The sequence below is a fragment of the Ictidomys tridecemlineatus genome, chromosome 2, assembly GCF_052094955.1.
Source record: "Ictidomys tridecemlineatus isolate mIctTri1 chromosome 2, mIctTri1.hap1, whole genome shotgun sequence".
Classification (NCBI taxonomy): Eukaryota; Metazoa; Chordata; class Mammalia; order Rodentia; family Sciuridae; genus Ictidomys; species Ictidomys tridecemlineatus.
In genome coordinates, this window is record NC_135478.1 from 22,706,713 (window position 1) to 22,732,173 (window position 25,461).

General features: G+C 38.5%; 1 protein-coding gene across 3 annotated transcripts in view; it reads right to left on the reverse strand.

Moving 5' to 3' along the window:
• Positions 1-25,461, reverse strand: part of Myrip (myosin VIIA and Rab interacting protein) — a 327,896-nt gene that overhangs the window by 247,591 nt on the left and 54,844 nt on the right. For all 3 annotated transcript variants that reach the window (XM_021732376.3, XM_078038098.1, XM_021732359.3), the window contains exon 2: positions 19,199-19,342. In XM_021732376.3, the coding sequence (XP_021588051.2) occupies positions 19,199-19,308 (110 nt within the window). In that variant the 5' untranslated portion in view covers positions 19,309-19,342. The remainder of the gene's footprint in view (positions 1-19,198; positions 19,343-25,461) is intronic.

Here is a 25,461-nt window from a genome sequence, read left to right on the forward strand (position 1 = left end):
TGAAGTGACTGGCTTTGGGTAGAGTATTAGAGAAGACTAGCTTGGGGCCATTAAAAAAAAAAAAAAAGCCACATAATGCAGCCTAGTAAACTAGCAGACTGTGGAGGATTATGCAAATCAGAAACATAAATTAAACTCATTTTATGAGGACAGTTGTACCCTGATACAGAAACCAGGCAAAGATATCACAAGAAAAGTACAGAAGAATACCCTTCATGTATACAGATGCAAAAAGCCTCAACAAAATGTTAAGAAGCCAAATCCAGCAACATACAAAAATGATTACATACCACGACCACTTAGGATTTATCCCAGAAATGCAAACTGGGTTTAACATCTGAAAATTTACCTGAATTACATATCATACGAATGGAATAAAGAACAAAAACTACATGGTGAACTCAATAGATGCAGAAAGAGCATCTGACAATATCTAACACACTTTCATGATTAAAGCATTGAAAAAGCCAGGGATACAAAGGAACTTCCTCACCTAATAAAGGGCACCTATGAAAACTCAGAGCTTAAATAATAATTCATGATTACAGGCTAAATATTTTCTCGGTAATCAAGAACAAGAAAGGATCTCCCACCACTTCTATTTGATATTATACTACAGGTTCCAGTCATTCAGGGGAGTGAAAAAAAAAGCAGGAATCAGGAGAAGAAAGAAATAAAACCACCTCTGTAACAGATAACACTACCTACCATGTAGAAAGTCCCATGGAATCCACAAAAACTCTTAGAATTAATAAACGAGTTCAAGAAGGTTGCAGGTTAAAAGACAAATATACAAAATGCAGTTGTTTTTATACACAATAACAATGAACAATCTGAAAATGAAATTTTAAAACTCCAATAGTCTCCAAATTTTTTAAGGAAAAACAAAACCAAAAAGGTTTGAGATTTATATGGGGAAAATCACAAACATCATTAAAATAAACCTGAAAGCTAAAATAAATGGAAAGCTATCCCCAGTTCATAGATTTAAAGGCTTGTTTTTCAGTAAGGTGGCAATATTCCCAAATTGATCTACAGATTCAGTAATGTCTGTGTCAAAAATACCAGCTGGTTTTTTGTTTGGTTTGTTTTGTATTTTGCATAAATAAGCAAGCTAACCCTGAAAATTTATATAAAATCACAAGGAACCAAAAATAGTCAACATGATCTATAAAACTAAAAACAAAATTGGAGGACTCAGTAATAAAAATAATGTTGTGCTGGCATAAGAATAAATATATAGAGCAATAGAACAGCTTGGATATCCAGAAATAAACTGTTAACATTTATGGTCAACTGATTTTCAGCAAGGATGCCAAGACAATTCAATGAGAAAATAATATACTTTTCAACCAATGGTGTTGGGATAACTGTATATCCATATGCAAAAGAATGAATTTGGACCCCTGTTTTACACTATATACAAAAATTGACTCAAAATGCATCAAAGTCCTAAGTTTAAAAGATAAATCTAAAAAATAGATAAATGAATGAAGAAAATTCTTAGATGAAAACATGGGTGTAAATATTTGTGACCTTGGATTAAGCAATGTTCCCTTAGATATGCTAATTCAAATATTAAATAGATAAATTAAAATTACATACTTTTGTACTTCAAAGAACATTTTTAGTAAAATGACCCAAAGAATGGGAGGAAAGTACTTGCAAATCATATTTCTGATAAGGGAGTTTTATCCATAATATAAAGAATCCTTAGAGGTCAATACTGAAAAGATAATCCTAATAAAAATGAGCAAAGGATTTGAATAGACATTTCTCTAAAGAAGACATGCAAATGGCCTTACAGCACATGCAAAGATGCTCAGTATCATCACCTATCAAGAAAATGCAAATTTAAATCACAATGAGACACAATCTCATATCCATTAGGATAGCTACACTCAAAAAAGACGGCTGAGAACAAGTGTTGATAATGATGTGGAAAAAAACTGGAACCCTCACACATTGCCAATGGGAATGTAAAATGGTTCGCACTTTCAGGGAACAGTTTGGTAGTTTCTCAAAGGCTAATCAGAAGAACCAGCAATTCTACTCCTGAGCACAGACCCAAGGGAACAGAAACAAATGCCTGTGTGGACACTTAACATGGATTCCTACAGCAGCATCATTCACAATAGCCAAAGTGAAGACAACCCAAGAGTTAAGCTGATGAAGGGATAAATAGAATGAAGTATTAGTTATTGATAAAAGAGGTGGAGGAGCTGGGATTTAGCTTGGTGGCAGAGTGCTTACTTTACACATGGGAGGCCCTGGGTTTGACTTCCAACTTTGCTGGGATAAGGGGTGAAGTATCAATACAAGCTTGGATTTTAAATTTCAGTGCCCACATGTTTATTTCTAGAATATAGAACTACAATTGATTTTATACGATAATCTAATAAATTTGCTGATTCACTTTTAGTTCTGGGAACTTTTTTGACAATTCCTTGGGATTTTCTATGAAATCACGATTTCTGCAAATAGGAAAAATTTACATCTTGCTTTCCAATTATGTGCATTTTATTTCCTTTTCTTGTTTATTGTATAAAGTAGAACTTCCAGTACTGAGTTGACTAAGAGCAGAGAAAACAGGCATCCTGTTTTCATGTTCCTGATCTCAGGGGAAAAGTGTTCCTTCCTCCATCAATAAGTATAATGGTAACTGTAAGTTTATTATAGGTACATTTTATCAAGTTGAGAAAGTTACTTCTATTCTTTTATTTTTTAGGGTTTTTATCATGTATGTGTGTCAAATTTTGTCAAATGTTTTTCCTTTATTTGATTGATATGATCATGTGATGTTTTCCCTTCTCCTTTTAAAAAGGTAAATTACGTTGGTGACTTTCTGAATATTGAACTGGCCTTGCATCTCTGTTATAAACCCCACTTGTTCGTGGCATATAATTATTTCTACATACTGCTAAATTCTATTTGGTAGTATTTGGAAAAGCATTTTACCAGAAAGCATATTGGTCTGTAGTTTCTTTCCTTTTTTTTTCTCCCTCCTTCCTTCCTCCCTCTTCTTTTCTTTCTTGGTGGCAGGGTCATACTAGTTTTGTGAAATGAAGGGGGAGGGCTTCTCATACTTTCTGCAAGATTGCATTAAACTTAAATTCAATAAAATTGGAAAAATGTAAAAAAAAAATTTCTAGATCATCATGAGCTACCAAATTGAACCAAGGGGTTACAGAAAACCAAAATAGAACACATTGATAACAAGCAACAAGACTGACACAGTAATAAAAAGTCTTCTGATAACAAAAAGTATAGGACCAGCTGGATTCCCAGATGAATTCTACCAGATCCTCAAAGAAGAAATAATGCCAATGCTCTTCACATTATTTCATTAAATAGGAAAGGAGGAAATTCATTCTATGAAGCCAAAATCACTCTAATACCAACCAGATAAGGACACACAAAGAAATCTATAGACCAATTTCCCTGTATGCAAAAATCCTTAATAAAATATTGGCAATTTATATTAAAAACACTTTAAGGAGACTGTACATGAGGATCAAGCTGGTTTCATTCCAGGGTTGCAAAAATGGTTCCATTATGCTTATCAATAAACATAATTCATCATCACATACATAGAATTGAGGATAAAAATCACATGATCATCTAGATCAATACAGTTTGACAAAATCCAGCACCTCTTCATGTTAGAAACACTGAAGAAATCAAGAATATAAGAAACTTATGTAAATATCATAAAAGCCACAAATGACAAACCCAAAGCCAACATCATACTGAATGGGGAAAAACTGAAAATGTTTCCTCTAAAATTAAGAACAAGAGAAGAATAAATGGACAAATGAACTAAACAGACATTTCTCAAAAGAAGAAATATAAATGTTAACAAATAAATGAAAAAATGTTCAACATTTTTAGCAATCAGGGGGATGCAAATCAAAACTACCCTGAGATTTCATCTCACTCTAGTTAAAACAGCAGTCATCAATAATAAAAAAAAATAGATATTGGAAAGAATGTGGCAAGGAACACTTAAATTATTATTGGTGGGATTATAAATTAGTACAACCACTATGCAAATCAATATGGAGTTTCCTCCAAAGACCAGGAATGGAACCACTATCTGATCTAGCTATACCCCTCTTCAGTATTTATCCTAAAGAACTAGAAGTCATCATACCATAGTGATACATGCAAACCCATGTTTATAGCAGCACAACTCACAATAGCAAAGTTATGGAACCAACCTCAGTGCCCCTCGAAAGATGAATAAATAAAGAAAATGTGGTACATAGGCACCATGAAGTTTTACTCAGCTATAATGATGAACAAAATTGTCATTTTCAGGAAAATGGATAGAACTGAAGAACATCATGTTAAGTGAAATAAGTCAGACTCAGAAAAACAGGGGTCACATGTTTTCTCTCATATGTGGAAGCCCAGAAGAAAAAAATAAAGAAAGGTGGCTTCATGGAAACTAGAAGTGATCAGTAGGAAAAGGGAAGCCAGGGAGGTAGGAAGAAAGGGAAAGGGGAGGGTAAAGGGGAACAGCTCAGCTCTGTGCACATACAAATATGTTACAGTGAATCCCACTATTACGTATAATTCTATTGCATCAATAAAAATTGTTAAAAATTCAGTATTTGGTTTTCAAGATTCAAAACTCCCAAAACACAAATATATTTTAAGTGATGAATATTCAAATTTAGGTAACTTAATGAGGTTCCTCTGAACAATTGTTGAGGGAGGGCAATAGGTACCCTGTAATTTAAGTGACGACTGCAGTGTGCTGGAAAACAAAAACTCCGATGCACACTGTCACAGCTAGGAAAGAGCTCATGATGCTCCCTTCTGTGTCCTTCTGTGTCACTTCAGATGCCACAGGGGTAGAACGAGCAGGTTACACCTGAATCCAAAACTGATTTCTAAGCTCCACCAAAGCTCTAAGATCCTATCATTTACTCTGGAATATTCTATGTACCTCAGAGAGGTTTGATAATGTCAGTTCTAGTGATAGGTTTCCACTGCTAAAAGAGAGGCATGACATTCAGTTTTCCTGACAGTGGCATCCTTTGTCATTCCCAATCATGACAAGTGACCAGAATCCCCTCGATGACACGTCAAGGACATGGAAGTCTCTAACAACACACAGAACTGAAGGCCTTCAAGGTGAAGGGACCGAGGATAGGGCCTGGCCCCCAGATTCCTGAAGGCCACCCCATCCCCCAGGAGGGAGGCACTCCCTGACCATGGGGCTGCGAGGCACTCAGCTGACCAGGGCAGCTGCTCCTGCAGGCTTGCCTGCCTGTGTTCAGAGCCTGAACTCCATTTTTAAAACTGTCCCTTTTATATTTGAGTTCTCAGAGCAGAAAGCAGGGTTTCACAGAAATTCACTCCTCATTTGCTCACTGACCCATTTTTCTACTTCATGTAGCAATGCTTTGTGTCTGTAATCAGGAAGAAATAAAAGCCGCTGAACAGTGCCTGCAGAGGGTAGGTGGGGAAACTGAGGATGTATATAACAACCTCCCTAAATAAAAGGTATCAGAGTCTCCAATTCTGTGGGGGAAAAATCCCTCAGCCACTAAGAGTCTCCACTCGCCCACCACAAGTTAGCCCACAAGTGAGTGTAGAAATGAAGAACCAAATTGTGTTCCCTTATATGTGGAAGCTAGCAGTAAAAGAGGACAAAAAGAACAACAACAAAAAAATGGATGTCATGAAAGTAGAAGGGAGACCAATAGAGTATAAGAAGAGGATCTGGGGCAGGAGAAACAGAGGCTAAGGGGGAGGTACGAAGAGTGAGATTGATCAAAGTGTGTTATGTGCAGGTACCAATATGCCACAATGGAACTCACGATTCTGCATGATTTGGATGTACCAATAAGAACAAATTAAATAAATAAATAAGAAGTGAAACATCAAAGGTCTAAATAATTAAGCAACAGCTATAAAACAAATGCTAATATGTCTTTCTGCTCATAAAGAATCATCTAATAACAAAAAAAGAGAATGCACCTTTCTTTAAGAAAAACCAAGCATTGAAATCATTTGAATTTACCTGAGAGGTATGGAAATGTAAAGGTAACTATAATGACTTAATTCCTGGAACAGATAAACCAGTCAGGAGTGAATAAGTCATTAAGGATTCTTACCCTGAGTCCTTTCTGTGTTCCAAGGCTATCCAAAAGACCTTGAGTTTAAATGAGAAGAAAGACATTTAGTCTTCTCAACATTCCAGTGGAACACCTCTGACATCCTCACACATATTGGGAGAAGCCAGGGCACAAAAAGAGAGAGGAACATGCCCAAGGCCACAGGTTAGTTGAGGGTCCTCTGGATACAAAACAAACCAGCATCCATGAATCCCTTAGTTCTTATATAATTTCTTATATATTTTGCAAAGCTAAAATCAAAGGTCAAATATGTGACTGCATGACCAATTGATTCTGCAACCTGTATACTCAGAAAAATGAGAAATTATATCCCATCTGATTCAAATGTATGATATGTCAAGGTCATTGTACTGTCATGTGAAACTAATTAAAACAAATAAAAAAAATAAAATCTGGATGTAATAAAAAAATAAAATCAAAGGTCAAGCATTAAACACGATTTTTTGCCTTTGCTTTGAGGTTCATGTAAAATGAATAAATACCATATAAAGGAAGCAAGTCAACAGTGAAAATTAATCTACCTCTGTCTCTTGTTCTCTCTGTACTCATACCCCAAAGCACATCAGAGAGTAGGCCATTATGGTTCTATTTCAGGTCCACACCAATCTGATATGCTCTCACAGTAATATAGGTTCCTCAAACTGATTCTAGACCTACACATCTGGGATCAACCTGGGACCAGGGAAGCCAACTCAGGAGGGAAGGAGAGGGGAAATGAAGAAGGATTGGCAGACACAAAAGGGTAAGTCCACATGGCAAAAGTCCAGGCCTGGGAAATGCAGGCCTCTGGACCTGCCACCTTATCTCAGGACTCTAGGATGCTACACAGGGAGGAACCACAGCCATTGGTGTCTGGCTGGGATCTTGCAGTGCCTGGGAGCTGGGCAAAAGCAGGGAATCCGATACAAGCACTCAGGCAAGCAGGGCACTAATGAGCAGCAGCAGGGTAGAGGGGATGATAAAATTCTGAGAGCAACACAAAATTATGTCACTTGAACTAGGAGCCAGGAGCAGCTTGGGAAGTGAGGAAGCCCAGACTCCAGAGACATTATGAGTATATAGGGGGGAAAAGTCATAGCTGAGTCTACCTTATACATGATGGGGACATGGGGCCCTGGTAGCTATGAGAAGCTCAGCCTGCAAGAGAAAAAAGGCAAGTTATGCATTGCAAAATAGAGGACTAGGGGTAACCAGCTTCTGTCTAGCACTAATTCCAGAGGTGGTCAGAACCAAAGATTCTGCCAACTCTGGAGCACATCACATCTGGAGATCCATGTCTGACTGGACATGAAAGAACTAGGCCCCTCTGGTCCCTCTGGCCTGAAGAATGGGGATCAGAAGCAGCCCGGAAAGGAAGCTTGAGTCCCAGACTCACACTCATCAATATAGGAAAAGCTGGTGGAGAAGAAATGAAGTAAGACCAGCAGAAGGTTGGTGAACTGCTGGGGCCTGAGAGTCTTGGGGTTAGTTCTTCTGCAGATTTAAGACCTCAGCCAATTTCCAGCCAAGGCATCTCTGGGCTTAGGCAGAAATGTCTCCATCTGAACAAAGTAACTCATTTGAAGTCACCTGCGAATCAGAGACAATTGTTGATGAATGTCCTTTTCCAAGTATCAGTTTAAGAAATGGACCAGAAGAGGGACCAATGGCTTCAGGTGTTGGGTCAGCAGCGAAGGCAGCAGATGGGCCCTGAGCAGAGTCCTACTTTCAGGCACTGAGGAAGTCCGTGGGAATCAGGAAATTGCCATTTCAACAGTACAACACAGCAGCAAGAGAGAAAGGGGTATTCTGACCCCCACAGTGTCGATCTTCACGCACCTCTGTTTTTCAGACCATTTCTGGACAAATGATAGTATACATTCTGAATAACTGTGGATGAGGAAAACAGCTTTTACAAATGCCTGTGAAAACTTTTCTCCTTACTCCCTTTCAATTCCTGAATACTGTGCACACATAATGCCAAAGAAATGCTGCTCAGAGGTTTGAAGAATGAAGATCAGACCCAGAATTAGAGGCACAAAAGCTTTATCAGGGGCCAGCAGTTGAGCCGCTGACATTTGCAATGAAAAAGTAACTAAGACCAGAACTTACACCCACAAAACAACCTAGTAGAAAAATTGTTATTAAAGATTATGGGGAGAATGTATCCAGAATCGCTGCATAGTAACTGTACACCTTTGAAGGACCAAAAAAGCAAAGAAGAACATTAGGGTGACTCCCCTTTTTTATATCTTCAGCATCAAATTCTCCTGGCCACCCAAACCCCCAGAGGGGACTGTGACAGAGATGTGACAGAAACTATAAATATGAAGGCATTCTGAAGCCACTAGTTGTTTAAAAGATCATGATGGACTTGGTCAAGCATGAATGTCAGAGAAATATTAAAGGATTCATACTATCATGAGAGGCATAAGCTCCGTCATGAATATGGCACAAACCTACCACGCTTTCCAGTTAAACTGCATGATAAAGTGAAGAACAGGCATGATTCAGGGACCACCTTCACATGACAGAGGTGACAATACTTGCTAGCAAAGGCCTCTCTACAATTAGCCAAAACTTACAGATACGTAAACTATTCATGAAAAATAGGACTAATACCATCCAAAATTCAGGAAGAAAGCTTACTTTGTACTTTCATAAATTCCAAGCTGCTTAACTCAGCATTCCAGACCAAACAAAGAGAGCCAGAAATATCAATTAAAACCTTCTCATAGTCACATTTGAAAAAAAAGTGAAATTATTATCATAATAATTATAATTGACTTAAAATGTAATTTTAAAAACATTTGAAGTATAATCAATATAAAAATTATTGAGCTATTTTACATTCTTCTTTCATACTTGATATTTGAAATCCAGGATGTGTTTTGTATTTAAACCACATTTCAGTTTGGACCGGCCATATCTGAACATGTAGTGTCACATGTCACATTGGCTATTGTATTGTCCCAACTACCCACTTCCCATATTCTAGCTTAAAAATCTCATTTTTTTTTCTGAAAATAACCCAAATTTTAGCAAGCATAGGTGCCAGATTTTTGTAGGAAGGTCTAATTTCATTCATTCTGCCCAGGGTGCCTGGGTGTCCTTGTCTTTAACACCTGGGCAAAGTGCTGCCCTGCTGACCCCAACTGTAGGGCTACCCTGCCTGGGTTCGGATCCACCTCTCACTATGTACTAGCTGGACAAGTCATCTAACATCTTTTTTGAGCCTCAGTTTCTCCATTTTATAGACAAATAAAAAGAGTGCTTTTTCCAGGTTATTGGGAACAAGAGGAGGCTGTGCTCTTGGGGCACTGCTCTATTCAGCCCTGTTAGTAACAGTGGAAGCAGAATTATCAGCAAAGCAGACTTTTCCTCTGCTCCACCACAGATCCTGATTTGGGGTCAGAAAAACACATCCCCTTTTCTCTCCTTATTACTTTTACCGGCAATGTATCCTGCAAACCAACCTGTGTTTCAGTCTCCTAAAAAAAAAAAATCCCACCTGTGTTTAAGGATCAGATGAAACACACCTCTCCTTAGCTCCCTCCTCCAAGATGGAAGCATCCCCATGGATCTGCTTTCATGTTAAACTGTTCACTCTCTACAGCATCCTAATTGCTCTTGTAGGACTTAGGTCACCTCTGGCCAGTCGCTCAAGGGCTAAGCCCTTATTAAATTTGTGAGTCCCACTCTTTCTCCCACTGCCTTTTCACCCACTTCACATTGACCCAGGAGGCTCCCACATTAAAAACACAATTTTGAAGCAAAAGAATGAATATCCCACGGCTTTAATATAGTTGGCCTTTTCTTCATTAGAAAAATTACCAATAATAAGTAAAAAGGGGGATTTTTACTTATTATTGGTAAATAATAATATTTACCAATAATATTATTGGTGCCTTCTAGCTTTGAGATTGATTCTCTCCATGCACCCCAACCCCGTCGCCCTCTCTAAGGAGCTATCCCCTACAAGTCCCTAAATTCTCGGTTCTGTCTCCTACTGGGCCTTTTCCCATGGAGAAGTGATTCCCAAATAGAACTATGCCAGACCCCCCACTCCACCATAAAATGCACTAGCTCTGAATTCTGATTTTTTACACCCTGCCAGGTGACCGGCTGACCTGATCGATCACTGCCACTGGAGGAATTACAACCTTGCAGAGTCTCCTGTGAGATTAACCCGACAGATTCATTAACCTGACAGGTTAACGCCCAGTGTCGGTGAGGAATCCCAAGAGCTACAAAGGGCCATTAAAGAGATGTGGGCAGGCTCACTCAGTGTACACACAGTTATTTCATAAACCACAAGACATATTTATCCCAACTGAACAAAGGCAAGGTGATCTGACCTACAGCTTCAGAAAAGAATATAACACATTCATTCACCAGACGGATTTCAGTGTCCCAAACAGAGGACAGTGAAGACAAAGGATTTTCACTTTTTGATATAGAAACCTCTCAAAATATTAAGTTTATATAATAAAATTTTCATTTGTTTAAAATGAAAATGAATCTTCAAGAAAGATCACAGACTCATTTCATTAAAGCCCTCTGTCCTTCTCCTTTCAAAAATGGTGACTGATCCTCAAAGAAGTGTCTATATAATAAACGAGAAGCACTCATCATTTCTAGTTTTGAGAGGGCTTTGCTTCCTGGCAGTGGGTCTTCCACACCCCTGGCAGCTCTTATTTGTTGCTTCACAACACTTAGAACTGCCTGGTGGGGGAGGGAAGAGAGCTCCAAACATGGCAAAGAGGGCCTGGGCCAGGTCAGTCAGTGAGTAATTGATACCATTATGGGCAACTAAAACAGGTCCCCAGATGCTTTTATTTCCGCTTTCTTAACACAGGCTGGAGGGGTGGCTGACACACCGCAGCCTCTGGGCTGCGGCAGCTCCTGAGCCAGGCAGGAAGTGCTCTGTCTCTTACTTGATCACTTCCCTCTCCCCTCCCTTCCTTCCCTTGGGCTCACCCAGCCTGGGCCCAGCAGCCCTTCAAGGCATAAGCCTTGTCAGTTCAGCAAACGCTGACAATTAATGGCCAGTAGCAGTTACAGGAAACAATTTCATCAAATCTAACCCCTGCCACCCCACAGACCAAGTCCATTAGTGTGCCAGCAGTCTTTGGAAGTTATCCAGGTGCTAACTGGCTCTGGCCAGCACATATTAAGTGAGAAATTTTTAAAAGCTGTGTCTATCTCATCTATGGCTCTGAGATTCAATTTGACACCAGCGTACAACGCAATTAACAGTCATTTTTAAAACCACTTTGTAAATGTGCCTGACATGTAAAACCATAGGGTATAAACTGTGATCCTGGTTGAGGTCTGCAGATTTTTCCACAGTTGTTTTTTTTTTTTTTTTTCTGCTTGAAAGGCCAAATGGCAGAAGATGGGGTTCTCTAGTGGCAGGAACCCCAAGTTCAGTCAGGCCAGACTTAAGCCCTACCTGCCTGTGTCCCCTCCAAACCTGTTTTTTTCATTGGTAAATTCAAGGTGTGGAGGCATAATGAGTAGTCGGCTCCTTTTTAATTCTCACTAACTATATCACTCAGAGTAATACTAGACTTCGTTGCCAGAACAAATGAAGGCCCAAGCCTCCGTGACTTAACAAGCTTCCGAAAAGGCCCCTGCTGGTCATTAGGAATTCCTCCATTGGGTGTCCTGGATCTGTCTCCCCCACATCTAGTGAAGCCATGTCTTAACACAAGTCTTCTAGAGTCACCACAGTAGGGCCAGGAGAGAGGTAGAGGAGGCATAGCAGGTCTTATGTCCCTGGCCTGAAGTGACACAGGCCCTTGCTCCCCACAGGTGATTGGCTGGCTCTAGTCACATGGTCTCAACCCAACTGCAGAGGATGCTGGGAAATGTACAGAAACATGAAATATTGGGTGAGGTGACATTCCATTTTTCTTGTGGGGATAGGAAAGATAGTAGAATGAAACAGACATAATTACTCTATATATACATGTGACCGCATGACCAATATGATTCTGCAACATGTACACTCAGAAAAATGAGAAATTATATCCTCTATGTATGATATATCAAAGTGCATAAATGCATTCTACTATCAGGTATAACTAATTAAAACAAATAAAAAATTTAAAAGAAATTTAATCTATTTATCTGAACAGAACATCACGATACTCTTGTAGAAGTGAAGAAAAAGAAATTCTTCAAATTATCTGCTAGATACACAGAAAGGCAGATGGTGTCCTGGAAGAAACATGGCTTAGAGGATGAACACACACCAGATGCCCAAGCCCCAAGCAAACGCAGTTGGTGAGGTCCCCAGGAGTAGGGACAAGTCAGAGGCCATGCTCTCAGCTGGATGGCAGACCTTCTGTACCTGCTCACACAGGAGTCCAGTTGAGAGGCAACCAGGGCTAGCCTACTCCCAGCCCTAATCTCACTGTGCTGTGAGGTCTGTCTGCTGTGCTGTTTACCAGGTCAGGCCATCTTTTGCATTTCTTCCAGGTAGGGCCTCTCCTCCTCTCTAAGGCTTTATTTCTGCTATGAACACCGTCATCAACAACCTGCTGGGCCAATGGCTGTCAGTCAGTGCCTGATACCAGGCCCAGAGGTAGCATAAATACCACACTGATCCCAGCTAAGGGTCCTGCACTCCCATGATTCCCCAGAAGCTCAAATTCTAGAAAAAATAAAATAGTTGAGTAAGACTTCTGAAGATCACAGTCTCAAATGTAGCAATATAGGCCTGGCTATTTTTATTTCTATATAAAGATTTCTCAAGATTTATATAATGAGAGGAGGCAGAGAGAAATTTCCCTTGATACAGATGACCAATGTCATTACTGGGAAAGCACAGGTATTGCAGAGAGTTGAAAATACTGTGTTTTTATACTAATTAATTTATTATTGTCATTGAATCCTGTTTAGATACTCACTCAAATAAATATATTTATTTAGCCCTGTTTACTATCTTAAAGCATCTAACAATGAAAGCAGAGAGGTCAATCAAAGCAAAGAAAAATGTAGAAAAATTCACAAATGGATAAGTTCTTAGTGGGCTGCACTGATGGCTGGAATTCTGGAACCTGAAGACATAAACCCATAACAAAGGACCAAGCCCACTGTGTGGGTTGCCTCCCTCTCAGTGGCTCTGTCAACAGAGGAAACATCAAGAAATGCTAACTTTCCTGCAGATAGGACAGTGCTGGTGAACAGCAACAATCCAGTCTTTCCTGGAATTGTTTTGACCTCTGCAGCTCAGAAGGTCAGCAGCCAGCCCATGGTAACTGTGGTGGAAAGATTCACACCCAGACCTGTTGTGCACACACACTGCACACTGACTGGGCCTCTCATCTCTGCATGTTCCCTAGGATCATGCCAGGGCCTTTAGCAGGCAAGCACTCGGCGGCCCTCCCTCCCAAGACTCCTTTAAAATGAGACAAAGAAATAAAATTAGCCTAATTCATAACAGTAATGAGTAAAGGAGGAGAACAATCAGCCACCTACAGATTTCAATAAAGTTCTGAAAAAGAGGGAGGGGGGAAGCAAACAATATTTCAATCATAATTATATAAGGGCTACCTGTTGTTTTCCAGCATTTAGAATCAACCCAAACAAAACACGTGAGACTCAAATATGTTTGCAGAGCAGCATGTGAATGCCCCTGACCTTGAATGTGGAAGAGAAAAGGCACTGTAGGGAGAGAGTGAGATAAAGTAGAAGGGGGGGGGGCAGGGGCACTATATGGACATCGCTCTGTCAGAATGGACAGAGGATGGGAGCAGTTGACAGAACAAGACTTGGGGGGTTTTCTGTATCCTATAAGTCTGAAAAATGACTAATAAGAAAACCAAACCAAAGTAATCATATAATCACCCAGAAACAAAAAATAAGGGTACTGTAGGTAAGCCAGCTAAATCTCCATGGTTCAGAGCTGAGAACTAAGAAAAGGCCTAATGGTGACCCATCAAGATAGTGCAATGAAAACATATTTTAGATGTATGATGGTCACACCAGGAGAACTAGAGAACAAAAAAGCAAAAACTGCTAAACATGGAAACATGGAATACAAGGTCTCTCTTCTTTTTTTAACCATTTTTTAATTTTTCACTATGTGTATAAAATCATTTGGTCAAAAAATAGTAAATTAAATTAACCCAGGATAAGATGGCATTTTCTACACATTTACCTGATGAGCATAGCTGAGACCCAAAGCCCCTGAAGTTGGGAGCAAGGATCAAAGTTCCTTTTGTCCTCCAGCATCTCCAATCAGTAGCGTCAATGCAGTTGTGTGTCTTGGGGAAATACAGTCAACACTGCACTGTACTGCATGTCTGCTATGCTCAGGGCCACCCAGTCCTCCTTCTCCCCTGACACGGTCCCATCATACCAGCAGCAGTCTTGGGATTAAAGTTTCAGTGCCTCACATCCCCAGTGCTGGAGAGCATATCATCCTACTGACCTGGGCTCCACAGAATCCCTTTACTAAGGCCTAGTGCTGTGCATACACAAGCAGCTGACATGTACATCGGCTGAGATGTGATTGCACCCATCACGGGTTGTAACAGGAAGTGGAGACAGGAGTCTTGGAAAAAATGGAGACCACACAATCCCCACTATACCCTTTTCCCCGCATTGCCTCAGCCAGGACAGTCAGCCTGGATAGTCAGGCTGCATGATTCTCATGTTTCCAAACATGTCAAAATATCATATCTGATCTATATACATGCTTTGGGGGAATAAAGCAAATACTTAGATATGGATAAAAAAATGGTTTTGTAACATATTAGAATTAGGAAGTGGACCATCAGAACAATTTTTTTAAATAAATAAATAATTTTTAAAAACTTCCAAAGGGGGAAAAATTACGACTCTAAGGTTTACCTCTAAGGTTCACCTCTAACTCAGCCTAACTACAAGAACAGCAAAGGAAATGTAAAACTACTCCCAAAGATACTTGACACCATGCCTGTCTTCTGATTTAATTCGGAATGATGAAAAAAATAAGAGACTTGAGTTTGAAAACCACCAAATTAATGAGTGGACTTACTTTGAATTTTAATTTCTACATATTTGTTATAAAAAGATTTTCTTAAAAAGACAGATAAATTTGCTGGATATTAGAAGATATTAAGGAATTATTTTAAGAAGAGATAAAGGGGAAAATACAGTTTTGAAAAGACTTAACCCATTCTATGTAACAGCGAATTTGGAAAATAGAATCCTGATTCCCCTATCTCCCCAATGAATTATGTGATTCTGAGCGAGCTTTGAAATCAATGTCTGTTCTTGGGTGCCTCCATGTAACTGGAGACTATGTTATAAAAACTGCTGTGAAAGTCAATAAGGTGAATTTTGCAGAATCCACAAGGCAAGGCTGGCTCATAATGAACTGCTTCACACCTTCGAGTTCTCTTTTCAGGAATTCTTTCGCCCTACTCTCTTTCTCTCTCTTTTTACATTTCCAGGTGTTCTAAGGACATTTACTTCATACTTTTACTACCTATTTATTTACTTCTCTTTATGCCAGCACTAAAGAACAGGTCATTATTACAATGCTTAACAGTGCTTAACCTTTATGCCCAAGACCTGCCCTCATAAAACTAAGCCAGAGATCTAGGTAAATAAAAGGCTGGTCAAGAGAAAACAAAAGTCATTCAAGGTCTTAAAATAAAATTCTTCCATGATGAGTTCTAGATCCACAAAAGCAAATATTAAAGAATTCAAAAATACTTCCCATAACATTATCTCCTAGGATCTTCCATGTACCTTAAATAAAAGTACCACAGAAAAGTGATGCAAATATTTGATAATTTTGGAGTTTGGGGGGTTGTGGTATCTTGATCTCTTTTTACCCAATAGTAAGATTCTTGTTGTTGGGGCTGGGGATGTGGCTCAAGCAGTAGCGCACTGGCATGCGCAGGCACTGGGTTCAATCCTCAGCACCACATAAAAATAAAAAAATGAAGATGTTGTGTCCACCAAAAAATAAATATTAAAAAAATTCTCTCTCTCTCTCTCTCTCTCTCTCTCTCTCTCTCTCTCTCTCTCTCTCTCTCTCTCTCAAAAAATAAAAAGATTCTTGTTGAAGTCATTCAGAGTGTTACTCCTGTTTGCTAGGTACCTACCTAGACATGTCACAGGTTATGGGCAGAAGGAAAATAGTAGTGATGACCTTCACAGGACAAAAAAAAGTCCAATCCCAGGACCACACAAGGTGCTATGGCCAAGGTTCACGTCTCTCTCTTCACTAATAGATTCCAGCATCATGTTTCTCCAGCACAAACAGGTTCCCCTGACCTTGCACGGGCACAGAACTACAGTAGAGCAAGTGACCGCTGAGTCATATGTTCATCAGGAAGATGGCACCCACCTTGTAGAGTTGGCTCTGCAGTTGCCTTTACAACTCTCCTCCCCAAACCTAACTTTACAATCTACAATGAAAAACAACTCTTCAACATAGACTGGCACCAGACCACAGTGGAACTAAGCCAAGCCCCCATGATTTGAACAGAACACTAACAAGGTCTTGGCTTACCATATTTTAGTTTCCAGGAATGAGGCAGAAAACACAGATCTTTTATGATCCAAAGGAAACATAACGGGGACTGATTATTCAAGCCACAATTGAATTTGGCCACATAACTTTACAATCCACATTTATCCTTCCATTCCACAGATTTAGGAATTCTACTATGTACCAGGGTTTTGCCTGAAGCTTGGAGCACTGAACTACATAATTCTTGCCCACGGTCCAGTAGAGGAGACAAACTGAACAATGAAGAAGAAACATACTACCACAAGGAAACCTCTCGATATAGAGACCACAGACTTTGAGTAAGTCTTGGCACTGCCTGGCCAATCATTTCCCCAATCCATCTACTCTTCCATCACTTTTACCACCACAACAATTTAATCTCTAATTTGAACCTGCCCCCGGAACCCTAGAGGTCCATATATAAATGACAACCTGATCTCTCCTTTGGATATCTAATAAATACCTCAAATACTGAAGCTAAAATAGAATTCTTAATCTTACCCAACTTCCAACTATTTTCCTCCTCTGTCTTCTTCATTCAGTGAATGAAAACCTCACTCACCAGTTTTGTGAGCCAAATCTTGGGTCTTCTTTGACTCTGTTCTCTTCTACATCCCATATCCAAATGTGGAACTGCTGAACTGTATCCAAGCTCTGATCATGCCTTTAACCCTCAGCTTAAAACTGGTCAGTCTTTTCTACCTTTCAAAAAACAGGGTGTCTTCCCTCTCCTTTGGAGCATCCTGGAATTCCTGTTGGTTTTTTTTTTATAATGCTGCTTCCACGACTAGACTGTGAGCATCTCAGTATAATCATCTTTATTTCCACCACTGTTTTGGCCTCATATAGTATACATCAATATGCTCTTGTTTGATGGAAGATAATAAATTCATTAAAGAATAAATTGATCTCTTATATGTTTATTTTGTTTATTTATTTTTTTATATGCTGCTGAGGATCAAACCCAGTGCCTCACATGTGCGAGGCAAGTGCTCTGCCACTGAGCCACAACCCTAGCCTCAAATAAATTGTTTTTTTATTAGATACTTTTCTAGTTGTTGGATACATAACCATGAGCAAGTCTCTGCCCCATGGACTTTATAGCCACCAGCCACAAGTGGCTTCTGAACCCTTGAAATGAGAGGCACATACCAGACCTCAAAAATTTAGTCAAGTAAATCATTAATCATTTTATATTGAATGAATTTTGAAATTCAAATATTTTAGATATATAAGGTTAAATAAAAAATAGTATTGAAATGAACTTTTCTCTATTTCTTTCAGTAAGAATACTAAAAATTTTAAATTATGTATATGTCTCACATTATATTTCTATTGCACAGGGCTACTCTGGGGGGAGGAGATAGAGAGCAAATGACAAATAAAAATACATTCACATTTGACATAAAGACATCTGAACTCAGGGCCAGCAGCTGGGAACACTGCCAGGAAATCCGCTGAGAGCCATAAAGATCAGCAGAGCAGGGAAAAGAGGCACCGTAAGGTCAGTTCAGAAATGTGACAGGTCCCCTCCCTGTCACAGCTTTGACGGGCAGCTGCTCACTCTGTGAGTTGCACATATGTAGAAGAGTAGACGCGAAGACCTAAAGGCAAGGGGACGGTGAAGATCACCTCAAGGTCTTCTGAAAAGCAATGAAAGCCAGACTAGGAAAAGGGAGAGGAGAGATGTCAAGGAGGCAGAAGCAGCAAGGCTTGGCCTGAATGTGGAGACCACGTCAAGGGATAAATTATTAAGCATCTGAGGTTTTGAGCTCAGTGCAAATAAAACTATGGAATTCCAAAGGATAACTAATATATATATATATATATATATATATATATATATATATATATGAAGAAAGGAGCAAATAATGACTTAATATTACTTAATATTACATTTAAACACACCAGGCCCAACACATAATCTCACTGTGACTTCTTCCAAATTTGGGAACAACAGTATTTCCAAAAACATTGCATGAGGAAATATCAACTGCAGAAGAGTCAGGAAACTACCTCCTGGAGGGTGGTGCTGGGCTAGCTGATCCCATTCCAGCCCCGTGGTCTGCTTCCTTGTAGGGGGTCTTTAGACTACTTTCCCTTGACCATGGTCACTGGGATTTCTAACAGAAGATTATACACACACACACACACACACACACACACACACACACACGCACATGAGTCTAATTCTCCCAGGAATTGTGCTTCAGTTATTCTTCAGTAAGATCTGCTAACAGGAAAACTAATGCCAGAGTCAAACTTAAAACAGCCATCATCACCAGAGACCACCTGTTCTACAGCTAATCACAGCTCCCAGGGTGAGCAGCCCCAGTGAAACCTTGACAGGAAGAAGATAAAGTCACATTTTGAAACTGGTTTCATGATGCCCAGTGTTGCAGCTGACAAGCCTTTGCACAATATTAATTAAGCCTCTCTCTTAAATATAAGGATGTACACAAGGCATCTGAACTCAGAGCCAGTGGTGTGCACACACCTGGGTGCACACCCACACCTGGGTGCACACCATCAGACACTGCAGGCAGCTTACCTTAGTCGTTCTTCCTCTTTTTTTCGAAGATTGAAGTCTCTCTGAACCACCTGGAGGACATGCTCTGTTTCATCATCCGTCAAGCCGGACAGGTCCAGCTTCCTCCCCATGATTTAATATCAAACACGGACAATGAGACAAGACCTGGGAAACCAAAGGAGAAATCACAAATTGAGGATAAGATGAAAGCTCTACATGGACAAAATCAACCGGTTCCATCATTAAAAGGGAACTAAGTACAGAGTTTACATGTACATGTAAATAAAGGAAGTGTCTTTCTCTGCCCTCATACTCGGTCAGTAATTACATCTTCAGCAAAGGCCGCAGGGAAAATGAGAAGATAACTTATTATCTGCCAATATTATCATCCTGACTCTTAAATGAAGATGAAAGAAAGGATTCTAGTCAACAAAATGAACTATATACATCAGATTTTGTGTGCATTTCCATTAAATGACAAAAGACAAAAGCAAATAGCCAAGAATTCTTAAATTCTGTGGCTTTAAATTACAAATATTATATGTAATTACAAAATAACAAATTGTAATGTTTTTCTGAAAAAGTAATATGTATACTATGTTCCTCAAAGTTTTAATCATATAACTATGAAATAAAAGCTAGAAATCAAAAATATATCTTCCAAGAAAGGAAACAAAGAAAGAAAAATAATTATTTTGCCATTTTCTCAGGAGTAGAAAGGATGATATTTCAGGAAAACATCTCCCAGAAGTATATACCTAAAAATTATGAAAAATTCTTTAGGGGTGAGTTTTAAGAATTAAACCCAAGGTAAGCATACACTCTGCCACTGAGCTACATCCCCAACCTGGGAAACTATACTTTTAAAAGTGAACTCTAATGAATGACTGTTACTAGAGATAAAATCAAATCACATACATAATGCCAGAAAAATCTTCAGAACTGAAGGCCACCCTAAACATAGATGCAAACAACCTTAACAAAATATTAGCAAAACCATTCTAGCAAGATTTAAAGAGGGGACACCATTATCCTAAGTACATGTATGAAGACATGAATGGTGTGACTACTTTGTGTACAACCAGAGATATGAAAACCCGTGCTCTATACAGGTAATATGAATTATAATGCATTCTGCTGTCATAAATAACAATCTGCTGTCATATATAACAAATTAAAAGAAAATTCATTTATAATACACATGACAGGGGAAAAAAGATGTAAAGAAAATTATATACCATGACCAAACAGGGTTTATCTAATTCAGTTTTCTCATCATTCAAAGAAAAATCCGTTTAATTCATCACGTTAACATAAAAAAAGGAAAATGCCATGTGATCCCTTCAATAGACGTAGAAAAAAAGCATTTCATAAAATCCAAAACTCATTCATGATGGAAACCCTCTGCAAACCAAGATCACAAGGAACTTCTTCAATCATATAAAGGGCATTTACAAAAGTTAAATCATTTTTTAAAAAAAAATATGCAACTAACATTGTACTCAGTGACAAAAGCCTGAAGGATCCTTACGATCAGAAAAAAAGACAAAGACATTCACTCCCACCACCTCTACTCACTACTAAATGCCCCAGCGGTCATGCTATATTAATCAAGAGAAGCATTGGAATCCAGGTGGGTGCATTACTTCCTTACAGGTCTCAAAGGCAGCTTCAAATTGTTCTGTCCTCAAAGTCCTGGCACTCAGGGCCTGTGATAGGAGTGGCAGCCTGGAAGATCTCCAAATTATCCTCTGAGCCATTCTTCTATTCTCTTGACAGGTAACATCAGCTTCTTTACATATCTGCCAATCTCCCTATCAAAGTTCACTTGGCTACATCCTTGGCATTCTCTCCTTGAATTTGCCTTTTCATTCCAGACAACAGGGCCAGGCCAAGAATCTTCCAAATCTTTAAGCTTTGCTTTGCCTTTGATTATAAATTCCATCTTTGTTTCTCTCTTTTCACATTTTATTGCAAGTAGTCAAGAGAAGCCATGCAGCACCTTCAATCCTTTGTTTACAGGTTTCTTCTGCCAAATGGCCCAAGGTATCATCTGCACATTCCACCTTCCACAGAGCATAAGGACACAGAAACATTTCAGCCAAGTTCTTTGCCACTTCATAATAAGGACCGCCTTGCCTCCTGCTTTCCATGCTCTGTCTCTCATTTCCTCCTAAGATAGCATCAGAATTGTCTTTACCATTCATCTTTTCAATATTCTAATCACAACCACTTACTAGAAGATGGAGGCTTTCTCTACAGTTCTCCTTCTCTTCAGAGAAATCACCTTTAACGCTCCACTCAAGGCAAATTAGGCTTCTTCTAGTATTCATTTGCAAACTCTTCCACATTCTACCCACTTCTCAGTTCCAAAGCCACTTTCACATTTTCAGGTATTTATTATAGCGACATTCCATTTCTCAGTACCAATTTCTGTCTTCATCTACTCAGGCCATTTAGCAAAATACCTTAGTGAGCTGAGTAATTTATAAAGAGTTTCTCTCTGGAGGCTGGGGAGCTTAAGATTGAAGTGCTAGAAGATTCAGTATCTGGGGAGGGCTGTTCTCTGCTTCCAAAATGGCGCCTTCTTGCTGAGCTCCCATATGGTGGGAGGGCAAACAGTGTAAATGTGTGTGTCCTCATGAGAAGAGAGGCAAAGACGAGGCAGCTCTCTGGAGCCTCTTTTATAATCCCATTCACGTGGAGCCCTCATGGTTTAATTACTTCCCAAAGGCCCCACCTCTTTATAGCATCACATTGAGGAGTAAGTTCCTGCATGAATTTGGGAGGGGCACAAATTTTCAGACTGTGGCCCCACCCAGGCTTTTTCTAACACCTACCTCAACACTCTTTGAGCCTCTACCCATTACTCACTTCTACATTTTTAGGTACTCATTACAGCAGTACCTTACTCTTTTAAAAATAATCTGCATTAGTTTTGTCGAATTGCCACAACAAAGTACTTCAGACGGGATGACTTAACAACAGAATTGTCTTTCCTCACTGTTCCGGAGGCTGGAAGTCTGAGATGCAGGTGTGAGCAGAGCTGATTTCTTCTGAGGCCTCTCCCCTTGGCTTGAAGTTGCTCATCTTCTCCCTCTTTGTTGAATTTTAGGAGGACACAACCCATACACAGTCCATACTCGTAGGCATAAAGAACAATGGGATATAGAGTCTGGAAATAGGTAAACACAACAATTATACTGCAAAGATGCTAGGGTAAATCAATGTGAGAAAGGAGAGTCTTTTCAACGAATGATTCTGGAACACCTGAATATCCATCTAGAAAAATAAAAGGGACATCAACCTATATATCAACTCACACTCAAAAAATTTAATTCAACATTTATCATAGAGGGTAAACCTAAAACTATAAAACTTCTAAAGAAACAAAGGGAAAAATTTTAGGGTAAGCAAAGATTTTTAAGACACAAAAAGCATTATCCAGAAAGAGCAAATGTCATGACTTGGACTTCATTATAATGAAATCCTTCTGCTCTTCCAAAAACACTCTTTAAAAAAAAATCAAAAAGCAAACCACCAAATTAGAAAGAATATTTGCAATAAACATCTCTATCAACTTGTATCCTGAATAGGTAAAAATTCTTCCAATATAAGAAGCAGCTAATTTTAAAATAAGCAAAAGATTGAAACAGCTATTTCACAAAAGAGCACATGCAAGTGGCCAAGAAGCACATGAAAAGATATTCAACATAGGGTAAACACTAAAAGAAACTTTAGATAAAAAGTGTAAACATCTGCAAGAGGTGGTAATAAGGAATCAGTTAATTTTTATATAACTTTGTAGAAAAATCATGTATGCAAAACTATTAGAAAAATATTTTAAAGGTGGGTAATACATTTGAAATTTTGGAAAGAAAAGACAAATTCTTAGAAAACTATATTTTGTTAAAATTGATTTGAGAATAATTAGAAGACCAAAACAACTTATTGTCATTCAAGAATATGAATCAATCAATAATACTTCCCAAATACATCAAACTCAAATGATTTTTCCAAATTCCATATGTTTAAGGTAAAAAAAATGCATAGAAATGAGGGAACACTCCTCCAGCCATTTTATAAGGCTTATTAATAACCCAAACCATACTAGAATGAAGATATTTTTTCAATGTTAGTTTCATTCTAAATTAATTGCAAAAATGAAAACAAAATATTGGCAAAACAAACATATCAATGAATGTAAAAGATAGCACATGATGACCACAGGAAGTCTATTCTAATAATACAAGGTTGATATAACTTGAATACTGGTTCACGTAATTCAATGACTCACTAATTAAAAAAAGAAAACACAATGATTATTTAAATTGATATAGAAAAAGAAATCCCATTCATGATTTTGAAAAGATAAAAATTCTTAGCCACATAGGAACAAAAGGAAATTTCCTTAAATCTGACAGAGAATGTCAACAAAAAAATGAACCGAAAATATCACACTTATTAGGGAAACGTTGAAAATATTTAGAGAACATCTACAAAAAGTACACCGGTGACATCAAACTTAAGAAGAAAACATGGAAAAGATTCTTTTGAAGATTCTCATAAAACACATGTATGTCAGATATTACCAGATCTAAATATAATACTGGAAAACCTAGACAGAGCTATTAAACCAGAAAAGGAAATAAAAGATGTAAAGATGGCAGGGGAGAAGAAACACAACTCTTATTTGCCAATGATGCTATTGTATATGTAGAATTTATAAAAGAATCTACTGGCAAGTCATTGAAATTAATGAGTTAAAGCAAGGAACACAAAATCAACATATAAAAACTAAATGCATTTTATAGACTAGAGTAAAACAGAAAATATGACAATAATTAAAACAGTGTGATTTAGGAAAACCTCAGCAAAGGAGTACTAAAGAATAAATTTACAAAATCTATGCAAAGGTCTCGTACAGAAATTATAAAACTTAATTGAAGAAAAAAGGGAAATTGCATGGAAATGAAGGGAGACCCTCATTGCTATACAAAATTATATATAAGAGGTTGTGAGGGGAATGGGATAATAAACAAGGAGGGAAATGAATTACAGTAGATGGGGTAGAGAGAGAAGATGGGAGGGGAGGGGAGGGGGGATAGTAGAGGATAGGAAAGGAAGCAGAATACAACAGCCACTAATATGGCAGTATGTAAAAATGTGAATGTGTAACGGATGTGATTCTGCAATCTGTATTTGTGGTAAAAATGGGAGTTCATAACCCACTTGATTCTAATGTATGAAATATGATATGTCAAGAGCTTTGTAATGTTGTGAACAAACAATAATAAAAAAAACTTAATTGAAAGACTTTAAGTTAAAGTATTCATGAGCTGGAAGATTTAAGTTAAAAATGTCAGTTTTGCCAAATTGTCTAAAGATTCAACACAATTTCAGTCAAAATCCCAGCACAGATTTTGTGAAACTTGGCAAGATGGTTCTAATATTTATACAGAAAGCAAAAGGCTAAAAAAGACTGAGACTCCTAAAGAAAATGATTGATGTGTGTGGGCATTTAATAAAGTGTGGTGTTGGTGCAGGAACAGTAAAATTGATCAATGGAGCAGAGCAAAAATATAATTACTTGTATAGGGATATTTGAGACATAAAAGTAATGACTTTGTATTTCAGAGGGAATCTGGTGTTGGACAACTGCAAAATAACAAATTTGGATCCATTCCATCCACAAAACATCAATTCCAAATCAATATAAAAAGACACCACAAAGAGAGTGAAAAGACAACCCAAAAACTGGGAACAAATATTTGCAATACATATAACTGACAAAGGACTCATATTTAGACTATAGAAAGAACTTCTACAATTAAATCAGGAAAAAAAACCCAAGCAACTGATAGATAAATGAGCAAAAGATATAAACAGACATATGTAGAAGAAATGGCAAAAATAATATGGAATGATCCTTAATTTCACTAGTATTTACAGAACTACACATTAAATTCAATGCTATAGTTTGAATCTTGAGTGTCCCCAAAGGTACATATATTGAAGACTTAATTCTCAGCCTGTAGCAAGACTGGGAGGTGGTAGGACCTTTAAGATGGAGGGCAGAGTGGCAGGAAGTTATGTCATTTGGGGTGTGCCCTATAGGGGAGACTCCACCTCTTTCTGTCTCTCCAAAACATTGCCAGAAGGTAAGCAATTTTTTCACCATGCACTTCTGTGATGGGCTAGTTCCTCACACAGACCCAAAAGCAATAGGGCCAAGAGACCAGAGACTGAAACTTTTAGCCAACATAAACCTTTTCTCCTTACAA